General features: G+C 40.6%; 1 protein-coding gene across 1 annotated transcript in view; it reads left to right on the top strand.

Annotated features, from left to right (window-relative positions):
• Positions 1-26,256, top strand: part of LOC132899216 (glutamine-dependent NAD(+) synthetase-like) — a 45,181-nt gene extending 18,925 nt beyond the window's left edge. The window contains exons 10-21 of the mRNA XM_060940942.1: positions 2,600-2,671; positions 2,775-2,899; positions 4,488-4,536; positions 4,678-4,780; positions 6,450-6,618; positions 7,701-7,836; positions 15,770-15,876; positions 15,957-16,088; positions 20,483-20,552; positions 21,523-21,651; positions 23,063-23,239; positions 23,343-26,256. Of these exons, the coding sequence (XP_060796925.1) occupies positions 2,600-2,671; positions 2,775-2,899; positions 4,488-4,536; positions 4,678-4,780; positions 6,450-6,618; positions 7,701-7,836; positions 15,770-15,876; positions 15,957-16,088; positions 20,483-20,552; positions 21,523-21,651; positions 23,063-23,239; positions 23,343-23,381 (1,308 nt within the window). The 3' untranslated portion in view covers positions 23,382-26,256. The remainder of the gene's footprint in view (positions 1-2,599; positions 2,672-2,774; positions 2,900-4,487; positions 4,537-4,677; positions 4,781-6,449; positions 6,619-7,700; positions 7,837-15,769; positions 15,877-15,956; positions 16,089-20,482; positions 20,553-21,522; positions 21,652-23,062; positions 23,240-23,342) is intronic.
• Positions 26,257-26,955: the final 699 nt, after the last annotated feature.

Raw genomic sequence — 26,955 nt, 5'->3', positions numbered from 1 at the left:
TCCAGGCAAATAAAAGGAAAAAATGATCACTATTCCTTGTGTGTTCTCCACTTTCTTCGTTCTATTATTTGCATTTTTTCCAGGGCATAATTTCACTATAACTACATGTATTTGAATTTGTATTTGTACTGTATGTCCTTGTGCAAATGTCAATACAGTATACTTAGTAAGGAGGCTATAACATTTATTCTGGGGGAGGACCCCCCCAAACAAAATAAAACAACACCAGAGGCCACGTCACCACTCGCGCACCCTTCTCACCTTTTTCACCCCTGACCCGTTTTCATGCCTGGTCCTTAAGCAGTCTGGAGTTGATACCATCAGGGCCAGCAGCTTTCCTCGTCTTGATCCTCCTCAGCTCCTTCAACACCTGATCAGCTGTTATGGAGAGGCGAGGGGTGTAGCCGAGATGTGAGTCCTGTAGAGTGAGGTTGGGGGTGGAGTGTGTGGATTGGTCTGGCAGGAATCGGAGGGGGGTGATGTGGTGTGAGGAGGGAGCTGTTGGTGTCAGAGGTATTATGAGGGGAGAGGGAGGGTGGTGGAGTGATAACACAGACAGGTCAGGACTACGGTGAGCGGGGGAGGGTGGGGTGGCACAGTCAAATCTGTTAAAAAAGAGATTCAACTCATTTGCCCAGTCCTGGCCCCCAGATACAGGGCCCCTTTCCTTAATATGTGTTGTGTAGTTATTGAAGAGTCCTCACTATGATAACATGATGTAATGCAGTTTAAAAATAAACTTGTTTTATTGTCATAAATAGATAATACTTTGAACAAAAGTACTAACAAAACATATTGAAAGTTTGATGAATAACCATCAAGTGTATAAAAAAAAAAAAGGTCTTCTTGACTCTTCTTTGAGCTGCTTGGGTCAGCTGATTGTTGTGATTTATGGCAAGTCTTGCTCACAGTGATGTTGCAGTGTGCCCTCTGGTGGACAAACTATACAATGACAACACTCCTCACACTCATGATTGAAGGATCCAAGGATCTTCCATCTCTCCGTTTCTTTTTTTAAATTGTCATTTATCAGCCATTATAAACGCCGATACCGTTTTATCTATGATATCAGCCAGTAATATCAGGACACCAGTTTATCAGTCAGGCTTTATTAAATATTGGCCCATATTGAAACACAGTAGTGCACTGAACATTTGAGTGCAATTTTTGCAACCCTTATGACTTACTGGTAAAGATGTTAAATGCACTTCTATTTTAAGTAAGTTTCAGGAAAGAAATCAGGCATTTGGGTTATTTCACCAACAAAATTGTGGGATCAGTGCAATATTCGACACACAGCTTACTTGTATTAGAACAGACCCATCGTGGCAAGAACTGAGAGTGGTCATACTAAACAATAATAAATAATGTTAGTTAAATTAAGATGCAGGGGCGGCACGGTGGTGTAGTGGTTAGTGCTGTCGCCTCACAGCAAGAAGGTCCGGGTTCAAGCCCCGTGGCTGACGAGGGCCTTTCTGTGCGGAGTTTGCATGTTCTCCCCGTGTCCGCGTGCGTTTCCTCTGGGTGCTCCGGTTTCCTCCACAGTCCAAAGACATGCAGTTCAGGTTAACTGGTGACTCTAAATTGACCGTAGGTGTGAATGTGAGTGTGAATGGTTGTCTGTGTCTATGTGTCAGCCCTGTGATGACCTGGCGACTTGTCCAGGGTGTACCCCGCCTTTCGCCCGTAGTCAGCTGGGATAGGCTCCAGCTTGCCTGCGACCCTGTGGAACAGGATAAAGCGGCTAGAGATAATGAGATGAGAAATTAAGATGCAAACATTTAAAACTGGAGATCTTTTTATACATTAGAGAACAAACTTGTCTCTGTGATTCACAGTATTTTCTATGTCGACCATAGGTAAGGAATAAAACATTTTGGTACGTGTTGTTATGGGAAACTAATCAATGACCAGGTGATGTGATAACACTTTATTGCCTGGAAGATGATTATTTTCTAATAAAATCGTGTGTGTGGTGTGTTTTTTTTTTTTTTTTCTTTTTCTCCTTTTATATTTTTTATACATTTGTAGTTACATTTTACAGAATATTCGCAAAACATCTGCATTAGTTCGTTATTCCTCTTATGTCTCCTTACAGAAAGCATCACCATAACAATGACTATATGAAATAACATTTTTCCCCCCCTAATATGTATGTCAGTCATTTTGAGAGTATGTGACGCACCCGCCATGGTTCCTATAGAAATGATAACATATTAGAATGAGCACATTATATACAAACCTGGGATTTGAATTACAGCTGACATTGTCAGTGCTGCTGTTATTCACACAAAACCTTCTGACCAAACAGATTAGGTAGTTTCTACTGGCTCCGCCCCCACGTTGAATCTAGCTGCTAAGCTTTGGGGTAATTTGGGAGATAGTTAAAGGCTTGCCCCCCCCCAATTCCAATTGTAGTTCTCAAACCAGGCACCAGGGGGCACTAAACATTACAAACTGCTCTTTTAGGTGTTCATTATGGAGCTATGTTCATTATTCGAAGTACTACTACTTCATGGAGGGATATAATGTGTTACTTCCTGATGTTAATACAGAACATGGCTGTTTTCTTCATCTTTTTTTTTTTTACACATTACAGGAAGTTCTCACAGCCACTCTCGACCTCGAGGATGTACGCAGCTACAGAGGAGAGAGATGTCACCCGCACGTGGTAAGATGCTCTTGGAGATACTGTTGAAAAGTCCATGCTTCACTACCAAACACTTATGTTAGAGATATTGCTGTGTTCTTTTTTTTTTTTCCCTCCTCTGCAGGATTACGAGCACAAACCATACGAAAGGATCAAGGTGGAATTTTCATTGTCTGACAGCAGAGACACCTTCTTGCCCACTCACCAGCCTGTCGACTGGATCTTTCACACTCCTGAGGAGGAGATTAGGTGCGTCAGAGTTGCTGAAACACTCTTCCAAAATGTAACGTCAAATCATTAAAATAAAAAAAGTCCTGCTTCAAGAAGAACAAATACTCACTGGCCACTTTATTAGGAACACCCATACGTCTGCTGTTTTATGCAGTTATCTAATCAGCCAATCTGGTTTGAGTATTTCAGAAATGCCTGATCTCCTGGGGTTTTCACACACAACAGTCTCTAGAGTTTACACAGAATGGTGCGAAAAACAAAAAACATTGCGTGAGTGACAGTTCTGTGGGTGGAAACCCCTCATTGATAGGAGAGGTCCGAGGAAAATGGCCAGATTGGTTTGAGCTGCCAGGAAGTATATAGTAACTCCATATAATCACTCTATACAACCGTGGTGAGCAGAAAGACCAGCAGAAGAACACATTGGGTTCCAGTCCTGCCAGCCAAGAACAGGAATCTTAGAATCAAGATTCCTATTAAAGTGGCCAGTGAGTGTAGAAGTAGTATGATTACAGCAGAATATTTACCCAGCCACCATTTGGCAAGAATAAGCATACGTGAAAGATTTTTAATATAGTGTATGACATTCCTTTAGATGCAGAACTTCAGCCATTAATGAAAGCTTCCCCTTCTTGCTCATACACTGGAGTGCAAAAGTTTACACACACCCCGGACCACATTTAGATTCCACAGATGCTCTTTCATTATCAGAAATAATGGCCAAAAAAAGGGAAATGATACAATTTGAAAAGTTTGTGTCTCCTTTTCTGAATGTGTAGAATATTTTCTAGTAACTTCTTCACCCACCTTTTGCTTTTAAATGCCCCAAGCCTCTCGAAATCTTTGAGCAGCTTTCGGATCGTTTCAGATTAGGTCTGGAGGCTGTAAGGATCATTGCAGACCGTTAACTCACTTTTAGTTCTGTACAAACCACTTTTCTGGATGGTTCATTTCTCATGTTTAGCTCATCCGGCCGTAGGCCAGGCCAGATGAGCTTATGCACATCGTCTGCCCACAATTGACAAAAATCACTACTCTTCCTACAGGATTGATCATATTTTGATCAAACTCGCATACAATATTCCCCAGGTGGGTGTGCATAAAAGTTGTCAAGACGGTGGCGCCACCTATCATATTTATGATTTTATGGGCGTCTGAAATTTTTGGGTGGTTCGTCACACCAAACACTACCGTTCGTAAACTGCTGGGACGTTTTCACTGAAACTCACCCAGAAAATTCTAAAGACACGTTCCAGCAAGAATTGTTCACCAGGTGGTGCCACCTGCCATGGATGAGGCTACAGAGGAGTCATATGCAGTTTCACAAAAATCGCTACTCCTCCCACAGGATTGATCGGATTTCAAACTCGCACGCAACAGTGGCTGGTATGAGCTACAGCCTCATTGAGGCTATTTTTTTATTTTATTTATTTTTTAATTTTAGGATTGTTGTCTTGTTACAGAATTTTTAATTTCCTTTCCCATTATGAAATCGGGGGTAAACTTTCATGCACAGCTATATATTACATAGTAATAATGATAGTTAGTCGCTACCATTCTCCTCCTTTATGTTTGAATCTTCATTTTATTATTATTCCCCCCTCAGTCTTGGTCCTGCATGCTGGCTATGGGACTATTTAAGAAGGAGTGGTCAGGTGAGAATCTTTTGCTGTTTGTGCATTGTGTGTGTGTGTGTGTGTGTGTGTGTGTGTGTGTGTGTGTGTGTGTGTGTGTGCACGTACAAATACCTCAGCAAAAGGTGTTCCATTTATAGAGTCTGTTGTCTCTGGTTTCAGGCTGGTTTCCTGCTTCCTCTCAGTGGTGGAGCTGACAGCGCCTCCTCCGCCTGCATTGTCTACTCCATGTGTGTACTCGTCTGTCAGGCAGTCAAAGATGGCAGTAAGTCATATGTTATACACATGCAGATGCTAATAGAGGACAAATTAGTGCAGCTACTGTAAGTTCTGTAATGGAATATGAGTATTTCTATTTCAGCTAATAAGTCTTAGTTGCATTTCACGCATTCATTTATCTTCAGTATCCGCTTTATCCTTTCCCAGGAACAGAACACTGGGTTTGAGGTGGAAGTACAGACCAGTCACGCACATGCATTCACAGCTTTGGGCAATTTAGCATAGCCAGTTCTTCTTATTCTTCTTTCGGCTGCTCCCATTAGGAGTCGCCATGGTCATGATCCACATATTTGATTTGGACTTCATAGTTCTACTGGATGCCCTTCCTGATGCAACCCTCCCCAATCTATCCGGACTTGGCTAAGTATGCACTGTCTTGTGCAACCCCAGTGGCGGGGTATTTTACCTCATCTGCATGTCTTTAACCAGAGCACCCAGAGGAAACCCATGCAGAAAGGCCCCCATTGGCCATGAGGTTCGAACTCGGAACCACGTGCCACCCAAATTTTTCAAACCAGTTCCTTGTAATTTCAATTGTAGCGGCAGAAAATGCACCGAGATTGCTAGTGTCCCCCCCCCGAGGTTTCACCACTCCTGTTTAAAGTTATTGCGATATAGTTTCTCTGTCTAATTCATAGCCAATTCATCTACCAATATTTTTTTTTTTGGGTAGTGGAAGGAAACCAGAGAACCTTGAGGAAACCCCCAAGGACATGTGGAGAACATGTAACACTCCATACAGTCAGGATTGAACTGGGGATCCTGGAGCTGTGAGGAGATAATGCTTCCATCACCCCAGTTAAATTTACAATTGAGTACAAAAGTTTGCATCCCCCATGGTTTGCCAACCATTTGAGACATAAAGCAAAATCGACAGAAAATTTATTCTTTTTTTTTTTTTTAAAGACTAAAATGTGGTTTTATCGAAAGCAGGTAGTATATAACTTTGGGAAGTCTTATAAAGTGTAGAAACTGGACAAAGATTAGTCAGGATTTACCATTGTAGGCAAGGCAAGTTTATTTATATAGCGCATTTCATACACAGTGGCAGTTCAATGTGCTTTACAGAGGTAAAAGCAAAACAGTAAACAATAGAAAATAAAATTACATAAAATAAAGGGGGAAGAAGAGAGAAAAAATAAGAAGAATTAAACAATAGTAGAAATAAAATAATAAAATGAAGTAAAAGTTCAGTAAAAAAACAGCAGAATAAAATAGAATAAAAGTTAAGTAAAGTTTAAAACATGCAGAGACTGGAAAATTTAAGTAAAGTTTAAAACATGTAAAGATGATATTTATCAGTTAGCAGAAAGCATCTGAAAACAGCTTGGTCTTTTAATCTAGATTTAAAGCTGCCAACAGCAGGAGCATTTTTAATGTCCTCTGGGAGTTGGTTCCATGGGGGGTTGGATCGACCCCTGGGGCACACCACAGGTCAAGGACATTGTATCCTGAGGGGAGGGTATGCAAACTTTTTTTTTGCACTGCAATTCCAAACCATGTTTAATGAATTAACCATTTTTTAACAGTCTTCACAAAAAGGGGAAAAAAGCTTTACACGCTCAGACAGACCCTGCTCACAGAAGAGAAGTAATTAATTTGGAAAATGTGCACTAGAACGAGTTCTATTAGTCTTAGTCACGCTGTTCTTCCAGATGCTCGGGTGTTGGAAGATGTCCAGCAGGTGGTGAGGTCTGCCTCCTACAGGCCTGAAGACCCTCGAGAGTTGTGTGGACGCCTCTTCACCACCTGTTACATGGGAAGTGTAAATTCTTCAGAGGACACTAACAACCGAGCGAAAGAGTTGGCTGCTCAAATCGGCAGGTCGGCTTTTGTTGTTTTTCAGACAAGACGGTTGTAAAATGTACACAAATCCTTTGCATGCTTGCAATTCCATATAACGGATTAAATATTAGTGTTTGTTTTTTAAGTCTAAAACCTGGTTGTCTCTGCCAAGCAGTTATTACTTGACCATAAGTTGATCTTTTGACAAAATGATAACCTTAAACATACCTCTAAAAGACAAAACAATACAGAAATAGATAACAGAATATGAAATCAGTGTTTGCAGAGGCCATTTCAGTCCAGATTTAACTCTGTAGTCTAAAATAAAGATGAAATGTTCTGCAAGGGTTTGTACAGGAAGAGACTTGGTGCTCTTATTCTCTTCAGGGGAGGCTTCATGAAGTATGTATTAATTGTAGGGGTGCCAATAATTTTGCACAAATAGTTTGTTGAAAAAAATCTCTACTACATTTGGCATATGCTCAAACTTGCCTATTCTAACATGAATATACAGTATCTTAGGAGTGTATCACATGAAATGATGCAATTATGAGTCTTGGGGCATTGATTTGATATTTGACGATACCACTGAATCTGAGACGATACGATTTGAATAGCCTTCAATCGATATGTGACCAACTTAAAGAAAGTCTTTCATAATAGTATTTTAAAAGAGTTATGGCAAGTCAGCTTGTTAGCTTATTAAATTATTTACACTTCAGTTTAAAAAATTTAAATGGTTGTATTTTGTACACACTAGGTGTTTGTCATTTTTTGATAATAATTGATTTATTATTGTTGCATGGATTTATTTCATTTATTGCCTTTTAAATTGATCCCATTCATTAGATCATTATATTCCAGATATATGTGAGAAGTTTAACATTAGCATTAATGTTAAAATATAATTAAAAGTAAAAAAAAAAAAAAAGTGTGAGAGAGAGGGGTCAGATCTTGACAGTGCAATATCTTCAAATCACATAATGATTTTCCAAACATTTGGAAAGGTTTCAGCATGTTCATTAAGTGTACTAATGTTTCTACAATTGACTAATTATGTTTGTTTGTTTTTTTTTGTATATGATGAGTAGGTAATATTATGAATTTCTTCATTCTTATAGCAATCATCTCAATATCAACATTGACACGGCAGTGAAAGGCTTGCTGGGAATCTTCTCCATGGTGATGGGCAAGTGGCCTAATTTTCGGGCAAATGGAGGGAGCAGCAGAGAGAACCTGGCTATGCAGAATGTACAGGTGGAGACCATTTATTTTAATGCAAAATCACCACTTCGGTATCTGTTTTAGTAAACTCTTATGACTAGATAACATCTTAAAACTGTACCTTTACCTTGAAGTATAGCATTTACTAGAACTCTTGTGATGCCTGTGGCTTTGCAAGTGATCATCCACAAATGTTAATATGATTGAGGGGCTCCCCTAAGGGGAATTGTTGAGGGGAAGAGGACAAGGGATTGCTAAAAACTGCACTAAAAAGAAGCTTAAGTAAATCTGAGTGTCAAAAAAAGTTTGATTAGGCTGAAACGGTTTGGTTCAGTTTGATTTTAGGACCCGTTCAGTATGGATTAGGTCCTTGTTCAAATTTGCCAGTTTCGAAAATGGGGATAAGATGGTATAGAGTGAGTATAACCAAGCAAATTTTATGACGTGAAGATTTTTTTTTTTTTACCTCGTGTAGATAGTAAAGACAAAAAAAAACTTGACACAGCCAAATTCTGGCTTCAAGGAACATTCAAGTTTAATATTAATGTACATATTTCTTATGTTTTCAATAGCTAATTGTCAAAGACCTGTATGGTAGATGCTTCATATAATTTAAGTCTAATAATAAACAAATTTAAAAAATTTATATACTTAGTTACAAACTGGGGCAGCACAGTGGTGTAGTGGTTAGCGCTGTCGCCTCACAGTAAGAAGGTCCGGGTTCGAGCCCCATGGCTGGCGAGGGCCTTTCTGTGTGGAGTTTGCATGTTCTCCCCGTGTCTGCGTGGGTTTCCTCCGGGTGCTCCGGTTTCCCCCACAGTCCAAAGACATGCAGGTTAGGTTAACTGGTGACTCTAAGGCTACGTTTACACTAGACCGTATCTGTCTCGTTTTCTTCGCGGATGCACTGTCCGTTTACATTAACCCCCCTGAAAAAGCGGGGAAACGGGAATCCGCCAGCGTCCACGTATTCAATCTAGATCGTATCAGCTCCGGTGCTGTGTAAACATTGAGAATACGCGAATACGCTGTGCTGAGCTCTAGCTGGCGTCTCATTGGACAACGTCACTGTGACATCCACCTTCCTGATTCGCTGGCGTTGGTCATGTGACGCGACTGCTGAAAAACGGCGCAGACTTCCGCCTTGTATCACCTTTCATTAAAGAGTATAAAAGTATGAAAATACTGCAAATACTGATGCAAATACTGCCCATTGTGTAGTTATGATTGTCTTTAGGCTTGCCATCCTTCCACTTGCAAGTAATAAGTGATATGCGCTGGGATCTCACACACAGCGGCTCAGTCCCGAATCGTGGCTTGTTCACTTCACTCGCGCGCTCTGTGAGCTGCGCAGGGCCGGAGTGCGCACCCTCCAGAGGGCACTCGCTGTTCAGGGCGGAGTGATTTGGAGCGCAGGATGCCTGCGGAGCCGAGCGTATCCGCGTATTGGTGTTGCTGTGTGCACGGCTAACGGTTTTAGTGTAAACGCGAATCATTTTAAGAACATTAATCTGATGATCCGCTGATTCGACGTAATGTAAATGTAGCCTAAATTGACCGTAGGTGTGAATGTGAGTGTGAATGGCTGTATGTGTCAGCCCTGTGATGACCTGGCGACTTGTCCAGGGTGTACCCCGCCTTTCGCCCGTAGTCAGCTGAGATAGGCTCCAGCTTGCCTGCGACCCTGTAGAACAGGATAAAGCGGCTAGAGATAATGAGATGAGATGAGATAAGACTCTTTCTGAATTTGATGTCTGCAACACTTTCCAAAAAAAAAAAATGGGACTGGGTATGTTTCCCACTACGTTACATCACGTTTTCTTTTAACAACACTTGGGAAGTTTTTGGGAACTGAGGACACCAAGTTTTGAATGTGAAATTCTTTCCCATTCTTGCTTGATCTATGTCTTCATTTGCTCAGCAGTCCAGGGTCTCTGTTGTCACATTTTTAGTGGGAAGCAGGCAGGCCAGTTTAACACCTGCACTCTTTTACTATGAAGCTGTGCTGTTGTAATATGCAGAATGTGGCTTGGCATTAATAAACAGATTTTAAAACATGTTGGCATTTAACCAAGAACTAGATGTACTCGTTGGTATGGTGAAGGTTTCTGGAAAGAGACATTTATGATATTGACGAAAGAGGCTCCAGTGTCAGTGTTTTGCAATTTTTCACAGATGTTTTTTCACAAACTGTTATTGATTGATTGATTTTATTTTCCTGTGAAAACACACCCTATAATATTTTACTTCTTACTTAAATATTATGATGGTGTTGGGAAACCGGGCCTACTACAAAGCAGTACTCTGTTAGATCAGAATCAGCTCGTATTCTAGCTTCAAAAGAGTTTCAGTTCTTCTTCAGTAAGCTTAATTGCATTGTATTTGCTTGCATGCTGACTGTACAGGGATGTGCTTTGACTGTTTTAAACCTTAACCCATTAGAAAAGCCCGGGCAAACTGTGCTGATTGCTTGTTTCTACTGAAGAAGTTTGCTTGCGGTGTAACACAGCTTTACCACAGTGTTCACGCCCATGCTGGACCGTTTGACACTATTCACCTCCTTAATTTGGGTGTACAAGCAGAGTGTCTTCATTTGTGAAAACACAGCACATTTTGTGCAACAACATACACGACTAACGTGTGCCATCTGTCTAATTCCCTTTTTCCTTTCTAATAAATGTACAAGACTGTGCTTGTGTACAGTATATGTTTCATTGTAATGGTAATCATTCCTGAGTGATTACCGGAACATTGATAATATTGGTCATTTATAGCACAGCGCTGCTGAATTATCAAATCTGATTGGTAAAAAAAAATTGATTACTTTTCGACAACAGCAGCTCTGACACTAATGCTGACAGTAGGTTTATATTAATGCACTCATTCTGTTTCTATAGTATTGTTTCTACTAGCTAGAGACGGCACGGTATCACTTTCTTTTCCGATACTGGTACTGAAACCTTGAGTATCAGCCGATCTCGATAGACATCTGATTAAAAACTATTAAGCTTTAAAAAAAAATGTAACTGAAGCACTTCACAGTTAAACGCTTTCACACAAAAATCACTTATGTTGGAAATATAATAAAATGCAAGTATAATAAAGTCAGTCCTAACAAAAAGAAGAGTCAAATGTTTTTACATGTAAATATTTCCACTTCCAAAATATACAGTTCTTTTCCAAATCCACTTCTAGTCTTTGGTATTTGTAACAGGTATAGAGGTGTTCGACCCACGTGACCGTTGCCATGTCAACAAGTAGATGGCGCCATTTTGGCGGTCACAACAATGGTGACTCCCGCTAGCCCAACATGTCAGAGATTTGTCAAAAAATATGTATTTTCCCTTTTCACAGCATGCATTGTTTGAATGGTTGCCATGACAACATATGCAAAGATTTCCAACAACATTTTGTGTCAAAAAAATTCCATAACAGTCTACTTCAACGTGATACCAAATAAAAGTAAATTCATTGCAGTTAGAAAAATAGTGTCCAGGTTGAGAGAGAGTTACATTAATCATATAGAAAAATGCATAATAATTAATATGTCTAGTATCGAATTCTAGTTTTGTCCATTGCATATTCACATCTAAAAAGTACAACCCACCCAACAACATGGCTCTGCCTCGCCTGAGGGCACCGTGTATGTTAAACCTAGACTACACGTAAGCCGCCCAAACACTAGTAAGAAGCCCGGTGCCAGGTAGCCCCACTGATGAGGCCGAGCGGTCCCCGTCTCACGTATATAAAACCACGGATGTGTAAAGATAAAACCATCATAGCCTGACTAGTGGGGCTAGGTGCCAGGTAGCCTGAACACCGCCTAACAGGGCTTACGTGTAGGCTAGGTGCTAGGCTACATGTATAATTTGTCATTTATCTCGTATACGATATTTCTAAACTTTTGGAAAAGTTACCTGAGACAAAATGTTCGCCACACAAACGCGTGTGTTCGGTGGGCTGCCAATTCTCTCGCCTGATCGCCGCGATCCACTTTTCGCGACGCTGTCGATCGGCCGGGAACCTATGGAACGTTAATCCAGGTTTATCCCCTCTTCTGTTGTGGCAGCTAACTGCACAACACGTATCAGGCATTCTACGATAAAAGTAAGTGATGAAGAAGATGGATATTACAAGCGTTGTTTGCTGATAAGCATGGCTTTGTTTGACCTCTAAAATGCCGGCATAAACAGTATCACGTGACCCTATGACGTCAGGTCAAAAACCTCTATACGATATGTTTTCTCCGATAGCCGATCCACCGATACAATCCATCTCAAGTAAAAGCCAGTTCCCAGGGACTTGTATGGTAGACACGTCATGTAGAGATATTAAAATGTGTGTCGTTGTTGATATGCTGCTAAAAAGTTTTACAGTGAGAAGAAAAGTTTAACACCCCTACTCATTCATAGGTTTTTCTGTATTTTGATTATTTTCTACATTATAGAACAAAACTGAAAACATCAAAACTATTAAATAACAACATATGGAATATATATGGAATTAGGTAGAAAACAAAAAAGTGTTAAATGTTTGATATTTTTGATTCTTCAAACTAGCCAGCCTTTACCTTGATGACGCTTTGCACACTATCTGCATTGTCTTAACCAGCTTCATGTCGTAGTCACCTGGAATGCTTTTCAATTAACAGCTGTGCCTTGTCAAAAGTTAATTAGTGGATGAGTTTCTTGACTTCTTAATGTGTTTTGAGATCAAACATCCATCCATTATCTGTAACCGCTTCGTAGGCAAGCTGGAGCCTATCCCAACTGACTATTGGTGAGAGGCGGGGTACACCCTGGACAAGTCGCCAGGTAGAGGTCTGCGCGGGACAGAATTTTCAGTCACGCTCCCGCCCGCGCCCGCATTGTGCAGTCCCGCTCCCGCAAAGAATTATGATTTTCAGTCCCGCCCCCGCCCGCGCCTGCCATATTTTGTCCCACTCGCAAATCCCGCATGATGCAGACGTTCGCGTTATTTCTCACGAAAGTTCCTGTCATTGGCTTGGGGAATTAAACATGCTGAGCTTAGCTGAGCTCTCCACTGACCGCTCCTTCATTTATTGTAAGTTTATTGTTTAGACTCTGACATTCTGCTGACACATTCCAAGTTGAGCGCTGCATGCGCTCATGATTGACAGCTCTCGCTTTGATTGACAGCTCTCGCTTTGCGCACTCGCACTCCCACTTCCGAGTCTGTGGCGTTATGATTCCAACCGCGATTTCATTCTCCTCTCATATGAAGTGTTGTGCAACCACAACCAGCTCCTCAGATTATACACTGTCTATTTCTCGCTTTAAATTGAACAATCTGTGCGATACACAGTCCTTTTTAATACTAGTTAATACTTTTTTAATACTTTTTAATACTTAGGACTAATACTCTTGACTTTTGAACGGTAAATGTACCTCTTTTTAAAGCAGCACTTACTTCTGAAGCACTGTGAGCTTCACTAGAGGAGCTCTGCTCTTCTGCCATGATCGGAGATCTCAAACACGGAAGAGCGGAAAGGAATCGGAAACGTACGCGAGATTAGACCACATCCGCAAATTTAGGCATCTTAAAATGTCTTTATTAATGCCAAATAAAATATCCAGCACAAATTATATATGAGAGACATAAATTAATAATTTATAAATTTTATTTTAAACACGTTTTTAGTTAGCGGGACTGCAGCTTATCACCTCTCCCGCCCGCAATGTGCACTCCCCCTCCCGCCCGCGCCCGCAATGAGCTTTCAAAATTTGTTCCGCGCTGCACTGCTTTGCGTCGGGTCCCGCGGGACTCCCGCGGGAGTGCAGGGCTCTATTGCCAGGTCATCACAGAGACAAACAACCATTCACACTCCCATTCACACCTACGGTCAATTTAGAGCCACCAATTAGCCTAACCTGCATGTCTTTGGACTGTGGGGGAAACCGGAGCACCCGGAGGAAACCCACACAGACACTGGGAGAACATGCAAGCTCCACACAGAAAGGCCCCTGTCGACCACTGGGCTCAAACCCAGAACCTTCTTGCTGTGAGGCGACAGCGCTAACCACTACACCACCGTGCCACTCTGAGATCAAACAATAAATGGTAAATAATAAACATACAGTAACTAGCCCTATTCCACAACTGTAGTAATCCATATTATGGTCAAGAATTGCTCAAGTAGGTAAAGAGAAATGACATCCGTCATTACTTTACTTTAAGACATGAAGCGTCTTTTAATTAATAAAAATAAACAATTGAATTAGAAGTGTGTCCAAACTTTTTGACTGGTACTGTATTTGAAAGGAGTCTGCAGTGTCAGCACTTTGTAGTGACAGACAGGAGACTTTGCGCTTTCTGGATTCTTAGTAACATGACAAATTATCTATTTTGGTCTTATTAACTTCGAGAGAGAAAGAAAAGAGAGGCTGGTGAGCAAACAATAGTTTATTGCCGAGCTGCTACAATGTAATTCATAACCGAAACTTGTTTTGTGGATGAACATTTTGTGTAGTTGTTCACACAGTGTTGTCTTGTTGTTTAATTAAAAATAATAATAATAATAATAATAATAATAATAATAATAATTGATTTTTAAATAAATGTACAAGACTGTTTGCATATGTGTTTTGGTGCAATGAAACAATTATTTTCTGGTAACTGATTGAAATGATGATAATAATAATAATAATAATAATAATGATAATAATAATAATGGGGAAGCCATGTCCTAAAGGTTAGAGAAGCAGGTTTGGGACCAAAAGATCGCTGGTACGATTCCTCGGACCAGCAGGAATGGCTGAAGTGCCTTTAAGCAAGGCACCTAACCCCTGATTGCTCCCCGGGCTACCCACAGCAGTGGGTATGTCAGGGTCCTGTTATACGTCGCTCTGGATAAGAATGCCTGTAATGTAGTAGTAATAATAATAATAATTAAATAATATTGGCTGGTGTTGAGTGGTATATGAGATGTATTCCATTCAGCGAGCATGACATTGAAGGAGTCGAAGATGAGTTCAGTATCACGCTAACTGAATGGAACATGTCTGATATACCATGAAAAAAGCCATTATTATTATTATTATTATTATTATTATTATTATTATTATGCACATTTGATGGAAAAATTATAGATTTGTTTACAAATTGTCACCGTCACTCGCTAGCGTGGAAGTTTTACGTGTAATTCGTATCTTGTGGCATTTTCAGTTCGCTGCGACAGTTTACTGTGGGCTCCGTTGGCAAACAAAGAAATGCTTCTGCGTATGCGCAACAGAAAACTCTCACAGTGAATATTCGCATCAGCTCTGATGTGTGATGTCATGTTGTCTTGACAACCATGCAATATCATAAACCATATTCAGCACTCATTCTCCACTGGGTGGAGTGACAATACACGTAGTATAAGCGATATGTTAACAATATTGCATGCTATCAACCAAATGAATGAAACCCATTAGAAGGGAATAGAACACGTTTTTATTCCTTGGAAAAAGTGTTCTGTTTATTATTATTATTATGTAATAGTTAACACCAGAGCTGGCGATGATGCTTGAAGCAGAAGAAACAGTCAGAGATAAAGCTCTTAATTTTTCCACTCCAGGAAGTTTTTTATGATGTTGAGCTTTGTAACATGACAAGCTGCTTTTTTTTTGTCTTATTAACTTCAACAGAGTAAAAAAAAAAAGAGGCTGATGAGGGAACGACAGTTTATAGCTCTGATAATGGAAGTGACATCAAGAACTGACTTTACTAACAATAAATGAAACTGTAAACAGATAAAATACATGAGCTGTCATTCTGTAAAATGTAAACTCTTAGCATTGGTGTTGTATAAGGGGAATAAAACACTTCTGGAGATGCTGTTATTGGAAAATAATCAGCTTTTCCATGAATCAAGTGGTAACTTTGGCATCACGTCACACCATCATGTTTCATTCTTTACTCATATTTGAGTACTTAAACTAAAAACATGTTTTTGAACTTCCAGGGTCATGTCAGGATGGTTTTGGCTTACCTCTTTGCCCAGCTGTATCTGTGGGCTCAAGGGAAACCTGGAGGTCTGCTCATGCTTGGCTCAGCCAACATGGATGAGAGGTTTGACTCGTATAAGCTGCAAACTCGCATTTTCACATGCATTGACTCATGGCTTCATGAAATGTTTTCTGTTTCCATAGTTTGACCGGCTACATAACTAAATACGACTGCTCCAGTGCCGATATAAATCCCATCGGAGGTGTTAGTAAGATGGATCTGAAGAACTTCCTGCTTTACTGTTCTGAGCACTTTCAGTTCTCAGCTCTTAAAAGGTGTGTGAATGTCCAATGCAATGGATACAGTTCCGTATAGCTCCTTCCTGAACTCTTCTATTTTTGTATATTCACCAGAGACAATTATTTCATATCCTCAAATTCAAACAAAATTTGATAAGATAGACCACCTGCGTAAAATTGATAAAATACAGTTTTTAAACGATCGTTTATTTATTTAAGCAAAAACGTTATCCAAGACAAAGTTTAAGGCTTTGGGGTGCCATTATCTCTAAATGCTGAACCAAGTGTGAATCGTCCCGTAAGTAGACGACCTACAAAAATTCCTCCAAAAGAGCACCGATGACGCATCCAGGAAGTTGGAAAAGAACCCAGATGAACATATTAGGACCTACAGGCCTCGCTCACATCAGATGAGGCTAGCATTTATGATACATACCTGCAAACTCATGAGGGTTGAAAAAGGTGACAAACTACCGGTAACCCCTGCATGTGCATGTGCCCCTGCATGTGCCCCACGCTTCACTGCTGCACCATCGTAGCCCTGTCCCACAAGGTTTTTCTTGTACTCCAGCCCATGTTTCTCAAGGAAGCATATAATCTTGTCACTTAAGGCGGTGGCATCCAGGTGTTCTGCCACTTCAAACTCCAGAAAGCTTTCATGAACCACACCGTTGTAAAAATATCTCAGAACAAATGACATTTGCTCTTTTTTCTGAACATCTTTAGTTTCATCAACAATAACTGAAAACTGCTTGCTCGTTTTAACTTCCTGGATGATTTCCTCTTTGACCATTGCAGCCAAGCACTCAAGTATTTCATTCTGTATTGTTTTACTTGTGTATTTTGCATTTTTAGCTTATTGTTCAAGTCTTTTTTTAATGATGGGTTTATGATTACCCAGCAAGTCTAACATAGAAAAACACCCTTTTTTTCAGAGTCAAGAGACTCCCTGTGACCCCGCTGTGCTATGTTTTCTGTGGCTGTTAGAACTAAAATTTCAGCTAATGTTTTAACATAGTATTGATTTTAACAAAGTTATCACGTTTTTACAATATATTTATCATTTAACATAACATCACGTTATTTCATGATATTTTCATGTAATAACGTGAAAACACCTTATCAAGAAATAGCGTGAAAATATGGTTTAACATCCTAGGCTAGGCTACTTCCATTAAAAGCAGCCGGCCTAGCCTAGCCTACTGTAGAACTTGGGTTGAGCAAAAACACCGAGTAAAAACATGGCTGAATCCTGAATGACTCCTGTTTGTATAAATAGGGGACTACATAGGCTGCAAAACGTAGTGTTTTTCCCTGCCATGGAAGTGCACTTTATTGAAGAGGAAGCAATTTGCATTACAGCCTTGAATGAGGATTCAAAATGGCGGCTCGGCTCAGTTTTCCCTTCCTCCTTCAGTATACAAGTGCGCTTCCATGTTTATGCAGGAGGGCTGATAGAAGTGGCGAAACATTTTACTTTTTATCGTTTCTTTCACAACTTGAATGCGTTGAAACAAAAAATTATGACAAACTAACGCTGCTTACACTAAAATATCGAGGGAAATTTGTAATAAAAACTTTACGGTCGGCAATTTCGACGCGGAAATTCTCGATCGGTCGGGTTACCGGAAACACACTTTTTTTTTTGCCTTATATGTATAGTTAGAGGCGGCACTGTGGTGTAGTGGTTAGCGCTGTCGCCTCACAGCAAGAAGGTCCTGGGTTCGAGCCCCGGGGCCGGCGAGGGCCTTTCTGTGTGGAGTTTGCATGTTCTCCCCGTGTCCGCGTGGGTTTCCTCCGGGTGCTCCGGTTTCCCCCACAGTCCAAAGACATGCAGGTTAGGTTAACTGGTGACTCTAAATTGACTGTAGGTGTGAATGTGAGTGTGAATGGTTGTCTGTGTCTATGTGTCAGCCCTGTGATGACCTGGCGACTTGTCCAGGGTGTACCCCGCCTTTCGCCCGTAGTCAGCTGGGATAGGCTCCAGCTTGCCTGCGACCCTGTAGAAGGATAAAGCGGCTAGAGATAATGAGATGAGATGTATAGTTAGCTAAATAACGTTCTCCAACCTGATTTTTATCCTCTCAAAATCAGCATCGCAACTATGCTAGCACTGTTCATTCATTATAATTTCATTTCTTGATAGATAGTTAATCAGCTTTTACCTCTTTCTTCCCGTGTCTCCTTTCCTTGTGACTCCTGGCTCCCTCGCTTCGCGCCTCTCAATTTTCCAAAACAACCAATCTCTGGCGTTATCTCGTGCTGCATTCGCCGCAGTCGGACATTGGAAATTCGCGCACGTAAATGTCAAATTGGCCGTAATTTTTCTTTGAATTCGTCGCTGCCAACTGGGGTGGCAGCAGGGGTGGCAAGGCTTTCTTTTAGGGTGGCATTTGCCACCCTGGTAGATCCGCCCATGGTTATTCACCCCCGAGCCCGCTGGAAACTGTTCCATTGGTATGTTCAGATCCAGTCACGAGCTGAGGTTGCCAGATCTCTCTATAAAAAGGTGACTTTGCGGTCTGAATCTGTGGAATATTCGTAAGCGAGGACTGGCAACCAGCAGTGGGTTGCGCACCAGCTGATCAGAACTCCAATGGAAAAGAAGCACGTGTTAGTAACTGTTTATCTCGATTGGCTGTAACCTTGTAAGTGAAATGTTTGGCAACAATAACGTTGTAGCCTGCCATCCCCCCCCAAAAAAAAAAAAAAAAAACTCTTCGGATCTACACGATTCACACAAGTGACCTATTTTGGGATCAAAACGGCGAATTTCGCCGAAAGGTGAGGAGTTTGCAGGTATGACCACCATTAGAAAGAGAATGTGTAGAAATGGTATCCATGGAAGAGCTGCAAGGCGAACACCACTGGTAACCAAGAAAACAGTTCATCTCACATTTTCCAAAAATAAGTCTCGAGGACAACTAAGCCATTTGGGATAATGTTCTATTGACTGATGAGTCAAACGTGGAGTTTTTTCAAAGACATGGGTTCTGGTGTAAAGCCAACCAAGCATTCCACAATAAGAACTTCATACAAGCAGTCAAACATGGTGGTGGTAGTATGATGATGTGGGGCTGCGTGATGTGCTGCTGCTTCAGGGCCTGGGCCTGAGTGGCTTCCCATAATTGACAGACACTGAATTTTGCTTTCTTTCTGAAGGACAATGTCTGGTCATCAGTCTGTGAGCTGAAGCTCAAGCGCAGTCAGTTTATGCAGCAGGATAATGACCCGAAACACAAGAGCGGTTCCACATCTGAATGACTCAGAAGAAACAAAATTAAGGTTTTGGAGTGGCCTGGTCCATGTCCTCGCATGGATCCCATTGAGATGCAGTGGCATGACCTTAAATGGGCAGTTTATCCTTGAAAGGCTGCCAGTGCGGCTGAAATAAAATAATTCTGCAAAGAAAAGAGTGGATCAAAATTCTTCCATAGCCATGTGAAGGACTGATCTCCAGTTATCATAAATGTTTGGTTGGACTTGTTGCTGTTAGGGGAAGACAATGACCTAATGGTTAGAGAAAACAGAAAGCTTTGGGACCAAAGGTTGGTGGTTCGATTCCCTGGATCAGCAGGAATGGCTGAAGTGCCCTTGAGCGAACAAGAAGCCTTTTATTTATACTCAAGCACAGTGAAATGTTTTCTCTGCATTTAACCCATCTGAAACAGTGAACACACACACACACACACACACAAGTGAGCAATGAGCACACATACATACCCAGAGCAGTCGGCAGCTGTGCTACAGTGCCCAGGGAGCAGTTGGGGGTTAGGTGCCTTGCTCAAGCACTTCAGCCCAACCTTCTGGCCATGGCTGCCCCCTGTGTTAACCTAACCACATGTTTTTGGACTGTGGGGGAAATCGGAGCACCCAGAGGAAACCCACACAGACACAGGGAGAACATGCAAACTCCACACAGAAACTCCAATTGTTGGCCACTGGGCTTGAACCCAGAGCATTCTTGCTGTGAGGTGACCGTGCTAACCACTACACCACCATGCTGCCCACAAAGGCACAACCTTTTACCTTCAGTATGTTTCCTCATGTTCTTATTGCCTTATGCTACATTTTGTATGAATGTTTTGAAACCTTTTAGCATGACAAAAATGCTAAAATAGAGGAACCTGGGGGTTGGGGGGAGAGAACAATGCATAAAGCATCTAGTGTAACACAGTTTTGTAATATATATAATATATTTTTTTTTCTTCTTCCCCCTCCCGTCTGTCTGCTTGAACCAGTTGAACCGGGTGTTTTAGAGCAAACCAGGTTCATAAATATGCAGGTGTAGGATCCCTGGGGATTTGAATCATAAATTAGTGCTGTAGACTAGATCATCTGAGGGTCATGCTTTGTTTTTGAGAGTCAAAGCTACAGTATTTTTATGATTTCTCAGTGAAACAGATTTTTCCTGTTCCTCTGTCCTGCAGCATCTTGGCTGCTCCTCCCACTGCAGAGCTCGAACCCTTGACCGACGGCCAGGTGTCTCAGACCGATGAGGTACGGATGAGTCACTCGGAGAGAGAAAGGGAGAGAGGTTACATGCAATTACTTTAGCCTGGGAGAAATGGAGTGAGGTCCAGAATTATTGGCACCCTTCATGAAAATGAATGCGCATGCATTCATAGTTTTACTTTAATTGAATATTTTCTCAAAGATGTTTCCAAAGTAATCATTTAGAAGTCTTTTTGCCTCCTTTACCATTGTTCTGATGGATTCAGACTTTGAGCTTTTTTTTTCTAATTACGTTTTAATGATATTATTGATTGCATATTAATTTTTATAATTATCACAAATCTTGTGCAGGTCAGAACCCTCCCAAAAAGTGATGAGACAGATTTTACATGCATGCGACATTTATATTTATAGCATGGAGAAACAGAAAGTGCTCAGAAGCAATAATGGAGTTCCTAGCAACAGAGGGCAATGAAACATAGATTTTGGTTTCAAGCATGGAATTTGGGTTCAGTTGAAATACATTTAAGGGTGCCAATAATTTTTCTACATATGTTTTCAGTGTTTTTTTTTTTCTAAAGATGGTTGAATAAGTGAATGGGTTTTATTACTTCAGTAGTTTCTCAAGTCAGATGAAAAATATGTATTATGTGTAATATATTGTGTTTATATTATACATGCATCATTTTTGCCTGTTCTCTGAAAGGGTGCCAATAATTCTAGACCCAGTTGTGTGTTTTTAAATATGCAAATCAGGCAGATCATGTGAAATTTTAAAATTAATTTTCTAGGTATTGGATTGAATTCCGTTTATGGTTCTCCGACAGTCCTCCAGTCTGCCAGTACATCATACTTATACAGTGGCATCTCCATTTATTAACTCCTTCTCTTTTGTCTTTACCACATCACTGTGTCACTTCCTGTTTTTTTTTTCCCTACCTGTGTGTGGTTTTGGTGAGCTAATAATATAACGTGACATTCCTCATTGAACACAGTTTCTCTCTGTGTCTCTCAGGCCGATATGGAGATGACCTATTCGGAGCTATCAGTGATCGGAAAACTTCGAAAGCTGTCCAAGTGCGGCCCATACAGCATGTTCTGCAAGCTCATTCACTCATGGAAAGAAAGCTGTTCCCCTTCACAGGTGTCAAGAATGCCATGTTTAAACATTTAACTCTTTCTGAATGGCAGGTTTATATATACACTGAGCCCTTCACGATTACTTGTGCCCCTTGTAAAGTTTAGTAAAAAGGGTTAGAAAAAATCCACCTTTTGGTGAAGTCGCTTCATCTCACACTGAAAAAATGAGAAAAATGCAACCTTTAATTGAAATAAATTTAATCAGAAAAACAAATCCCTCATCAAGAAATAATTATTTTCAACAGAAAAACACGTCACTGTTATTGGCACTCCTGGAAATTTATTGTGAACTCAATGTAACTGAAGCATGTTTTCCATTTAAATTGTACATATTTTAATTGATTGGAGTGTGTAGGAACTTTCAAACTGTAATCCATGTCTTCCTGATTAACTGGGATACAATTATGAGGTGACCCAAAGCCCAGATTCCTTTAGTCATCCATCAACATGGGAAAGAAAAAAGAGAACACACAAACTAAATGAAGTGTGTTGACCTTAGTCAGGGAATGGTTATTAAAAAAAATAGCTACTTACCTGAAAATGTCAATTTCTACTGTTAGGGCAATAATAATAATAATAAAAAGTGGACCCCAACTGGAACTGTTACAAACTTGCCTGGAAGAGGAAATTTATTTTGCTCCCATGTACCGTACAGTGAAGAGGAGGGTAAGAGGCAAAAAAAAAAAAAAAATCTCCAAAACCACCATCAGACGCCACCTCCATACCAACAGATGATTTGGAAGGTTTGCCAGAAACAAAGTCTTTTCTCTCAGTTCACCACAAACGTAAGCGCCTGAAGTTTTCGAAACGCTACTACAGCTTTGATTGGAACCATGTTCAATGGTCTGATGGAACAAAAATGGAGGTTTTGTGGCAATAAACACTCAAGGTGGGTTTGATGTCAAAAGAAGGATGGCTATAATGAAAAGAACCCGATCCCAACTGTAAAATATGGTGGAAGTTCTGTCCCAGGAAAGGGTACTCACCTTCTGAAATCAACTCCTCTCACAATTTTTGGAGGAATTTTACGCAACTTGGCAGAAGTTATAACTTTGTTATAGGACAGTAATATGCATATTCCAATTTTGTTTGCAATATATTGTAGCGGGGGGATGGTGTGCTCTCGGAGCTCTCTTGTTTCAGTGTAAGATGAAGCTACTTCACCAACAGGTGGATTTTTTTTTCCTGACCCTTTTACAAAGGGTGGCAATAGCTTGCTACTTTTTGCACAAAAATATAAAAAAAAATTAAAAAAAAGCTGGCTGGCTGGCTTGCTTAGCTAATGATCAGCCAGACAACTTCCCATTATGATGAAACAAGATTTTTTAAGCCATTGAATGTATTGTCATGAAACTTACATTGGGTAATGTTGCCAATGATGAGTCTGTTCTTATCTTCCATCTCTGGCTAATTAGGTGGCTACAAAAGTGAAGCATTTCTTCTGGATGTATTCAGCCAACAGGCACAAGATTACTACAATAACCCCATCGTACCACGCTGAGAACTGTAGCCCAGACGACAACCGCTTTGACCTCCGTCCCTTCCTCTACAACACATGCTGGACTTGGCAGTTCCGCTGCATTGATCATGAGGTTTGGCTTGCAAGTGATTTGTCTCCTTTTTTTGTTCCCTTTATGCTTGGTATAAAGATTATACAGTATTTTGGTCCTCTAAGCCACAATCTCTCTCTTACAGATTTCCTTAATGGAGGCTGGATATGCAGAATGCATATGAGGTCCTTGTGTTCTTCACAATTATTTTTTTAAGATTCTGATTTTATTTGTCTGTGAAGATTCTCAATCATCCAGGTCATAGTAAACTGTGGGTGGTAGAAATGGGCAACTGGACTTGCTTGAAGATTCTTGAAAACGTTTCACCTCTCGTCCAAAAGGCTTCCTCAGTTCTGTCTGACTAATAAGGAGTATCAGATATTTATCCTCTCCTGGATCAGAATCAGAATTCTGATGACCAGCTCATCTAAGGCTACAGCCACACGACAACGGCAACGAGATGTTATTTAAAAATATATCGCGTCCAAATGGGCAATAATCAGTAAAATATCAGGTCAATATGGCAACGCAACACTTGCTGAAAATGATGCAATACACATGCCACACCTCTAGGGGCACTGTAAGACGGTCCCTTCGGAGACACCAGAACAATAGAAGAAGTAACGACGCATGCGTATAAACTATTATGCACGAGACTTCATATTAGCCACAAAGTCAGGAAAATCTGTTTGAAAATTACATTATAATGACCAAAATACAATGAAAAGTATTTTTCCAGTCTCACCTGTGAAAGGTAATCCCATGTGATCTCGTTTGGACAGAAAACCTGTTGGTACAGTTAAACGCAGCTAATCTTTATTCTCCGCTTTGACCTATCCAAAATGGCGGCGAGGATGACGTATGATTCTACGCGGAAGGCGGCGTCTTCAATGGTCCGGAATAAATTGAATGATACACGATGGATTAATTTGTTGTTTCTCACCTGTGGCAAATTTGGGCAAATTATCAATAAAAATTCAATTTTGTATCACTGCTATGCAGATGATACCCAAATTTATTTTGCTCTATCACCAAATGACTATGCCCCCCTTGAATGTCTCTACCAGTGCATCGATCAAATCAATAGCTGGATGTCACAAAATTTTCTTCAGCTGAACACAGATAAAACAGAAGTAATTCTATTTGGAAAAAAAGATGAAAGACTCAGGATTACCACTATTCTTGACACAAAAGGGATTAAAACTAAAGAAATGGTTAATAATCTTGGTGTTTTCATTGACAGCGAGCTAAACTTTGACAGTCACATGAAAGCAATCACTAAAACGGCATTTTATCACCTAAAAAACATTTCCAAACTAAGAGGACTTATGTCAAAAAATGATCTGGAAAAACTAATACATGCCTTCATCTCTAGTAGGGTTGATTTACTGCAATGGCCTTTTCACAGGCCTGCCAAAAAAGACCATCAAACGACTTCAGCTGGTTCAAAATGCAGCGGCGAGGGTTCTCACACGAACAAAAAGAACAGAGCACATTACCCCAGTTCTAAGGTCCCTTCACTGGCTTCCAGTAAGCTACAGAATTGACTTTAAAGTATTGCTGTGGTGTATAAATCTCTAAATGGTACAGGGCCCAATTACCTTTCTGATATGTTGCAGCGGCCTAACCCAATCAGATCTACCAGATCGCAACAGAAAAATTTACTATTAAAACCAGTTGTTAAAACAAAGTGTGGTGAAGCAGCTTTTAGCTACTATGCAGTACATCTATGGAACCAACTGCCAGAGGACATTAAAAATGCTCCTGCTGTTGGCAGCTTCAAATCTAGGTTAAAGACCAAGCTGTTTTCAGATGCTTTCTGTTAAATAATTAATATTTTTACATTTTTTATAATCTTTACTTTCTCTGCATGTTTTAAATTTACTTTAATTTTATTCTATTTTATTCCGCTGGTTTCTTTTTCTTTTTCTCCTTTTTTCTTTTTGGCATTTTATTATTTTATTTCTACTATAGTTTAATTCTTATTATTTTCTTTTAATTCTTTTAATTAATTGTTTTAGATTAAAAATAAAATTATTTTATGTAATTTTATTTCTCTATTGTTTACTGTTTTTGTTTTTGCTTCTGTAAAGCACATTGAACTGCCATTGTGTATGAAATGTGCTATATAAATAAACTTGCCTTGCCTTGCCTGTGAAAGGTAATCCCATATGATCTCGTTTGGACGGTAAACCTGTTGGTACAGTTAAACGCAGCTAATCTTTATTCTCCGCTTTGACCTCTCCAATATGGCGGCGAGGATGACATATGATTCTATGCGGAAGGCGGCGTCTTTAATGGTCCGGAATAAATTGGATTAATTTGCTCCTCTACGCCCTTTTTGAGGAATGTATTGTCGGACTTAAATCAACATCTGAAGAGGTGAGATCGCTCCTTTTTTCCCCTATTTTTGCTGGCGGGATTGCACCATTACACAATAAATATTCACAGTGAAAATATTTTGTAAGCGCGTTTCATGAACCAAGTTATAGGATTTGTTGACAACTCGCATCGCAATGAGAAGATCATTGGCACTACTGGTGTTAAGAATCAGACCATTTCATAAATGAATATTTTGCTGTAGAGCTGCAGTGTTTGTACAATTGCATGTTTTTGCTTCACTATTACTGTCACTATTCTGCTTCTTGCATTACTACTGTGAACTAACACTGAACATAATAATAATAATAATAATAATATCCAAGCTCGTGTTTCACTCTCACTAGTGCTCTGTAAGGCTTTTTCCTGGTGATATCCTGGTGATATTCGTTACACTTTTACCCGGCGTGAAGCACTCACAGCCATGTGGTTGTGACGTCATCGTAAACAAATCCGTTCTACTCATCCAGACGACTTCACAACGGCAACGTTGCCAGATCTTTCCACTCTGGAACCCGTTCTCAAAAAGATTGCGTTTTGGGCACCCAAAACGCCGGTGCCGTGTGGACGCCAGGCCTAAACGATAAGCAATTGTATCGGAGTCACCTGAATCCGTTGCCGTGTGGACAGGGCCTTAGACCCCCACCTCTGTTCAGTGATGGCCGTTCCAGGTTGACAAAAATGGCTTCTTTAACTCCTCGCTCATACCAACGATCCTCTCTGGCTAAAATGCGTATGTTACAATCCTGAAATGAGTGTCCTTTGTTGTTAAGATGAATGTAGACAGCCGAGTCCTGGCCTGAGGAGCTGGCTCTCCTGTGTTGGGCCAAGCGCCTGTATAGCGGTTGTTTCGTCTCCCCAATATACGAATCCGTGTAATTCTCACTGCACTGAATTGCATACACTACGTTGTCCTGTTTGTGTCTGGGTATTCTGTCCTTAGGGTGGATCAGTTTCTGCTTCAGGGTGTTATTGGGTCTGAAATTTATATTGGGGAGACGAAACAACCGCTATACAGGTGCTTGGCCCAACACAGGAGAGCCAGCTCCTCAGGCCAGGACTCGGCTGTCTACATTCATCTTAACAACAAAGGACACTCATTTCAGGATTGTAACGTACGCATTTTAGCCAGAGAGGATCGTTGGTATGAGCGAGGAGTTAAAGAAGCCATTTTTGTCAACCTGGAATGGCCATCACTGAACAGAGGTGGGGGTCTAAGACATCATTTGTCAAACATCTACAAGGCGGTCTTGGACACTCTTCCCAGACGGCTGGGTGTACGCCAGGACCCAGCTGTTTTCGGTGACTCACAGGAGGACAGAGAGAGTCAGATTGCCATTGATCACCCTAACGGGCAATCTTTTGATCACCCTAATGAC

This window comes from Neoarius graeffei, chromosome 15 (genome assembly GCF_027579695.1).
Source record: "Neoarius graeffei isolate fNeoGra1 chromosome 15, fNeoGra1.pri, whole genome shotgun sequence".
NCBI classification, from domain to species: domain Eukaryota; kingdom Metazoa; phylum Chordata; class Actinopteri; order Siluriformes; family Ariidae; genus Neoarius; species Neoarius graeffei.
The sequence above is the reverse complement of the archived record's forward strand: the minus strand, read 5'-3'. Positions and strand labels throughout refer to the sequence as shown.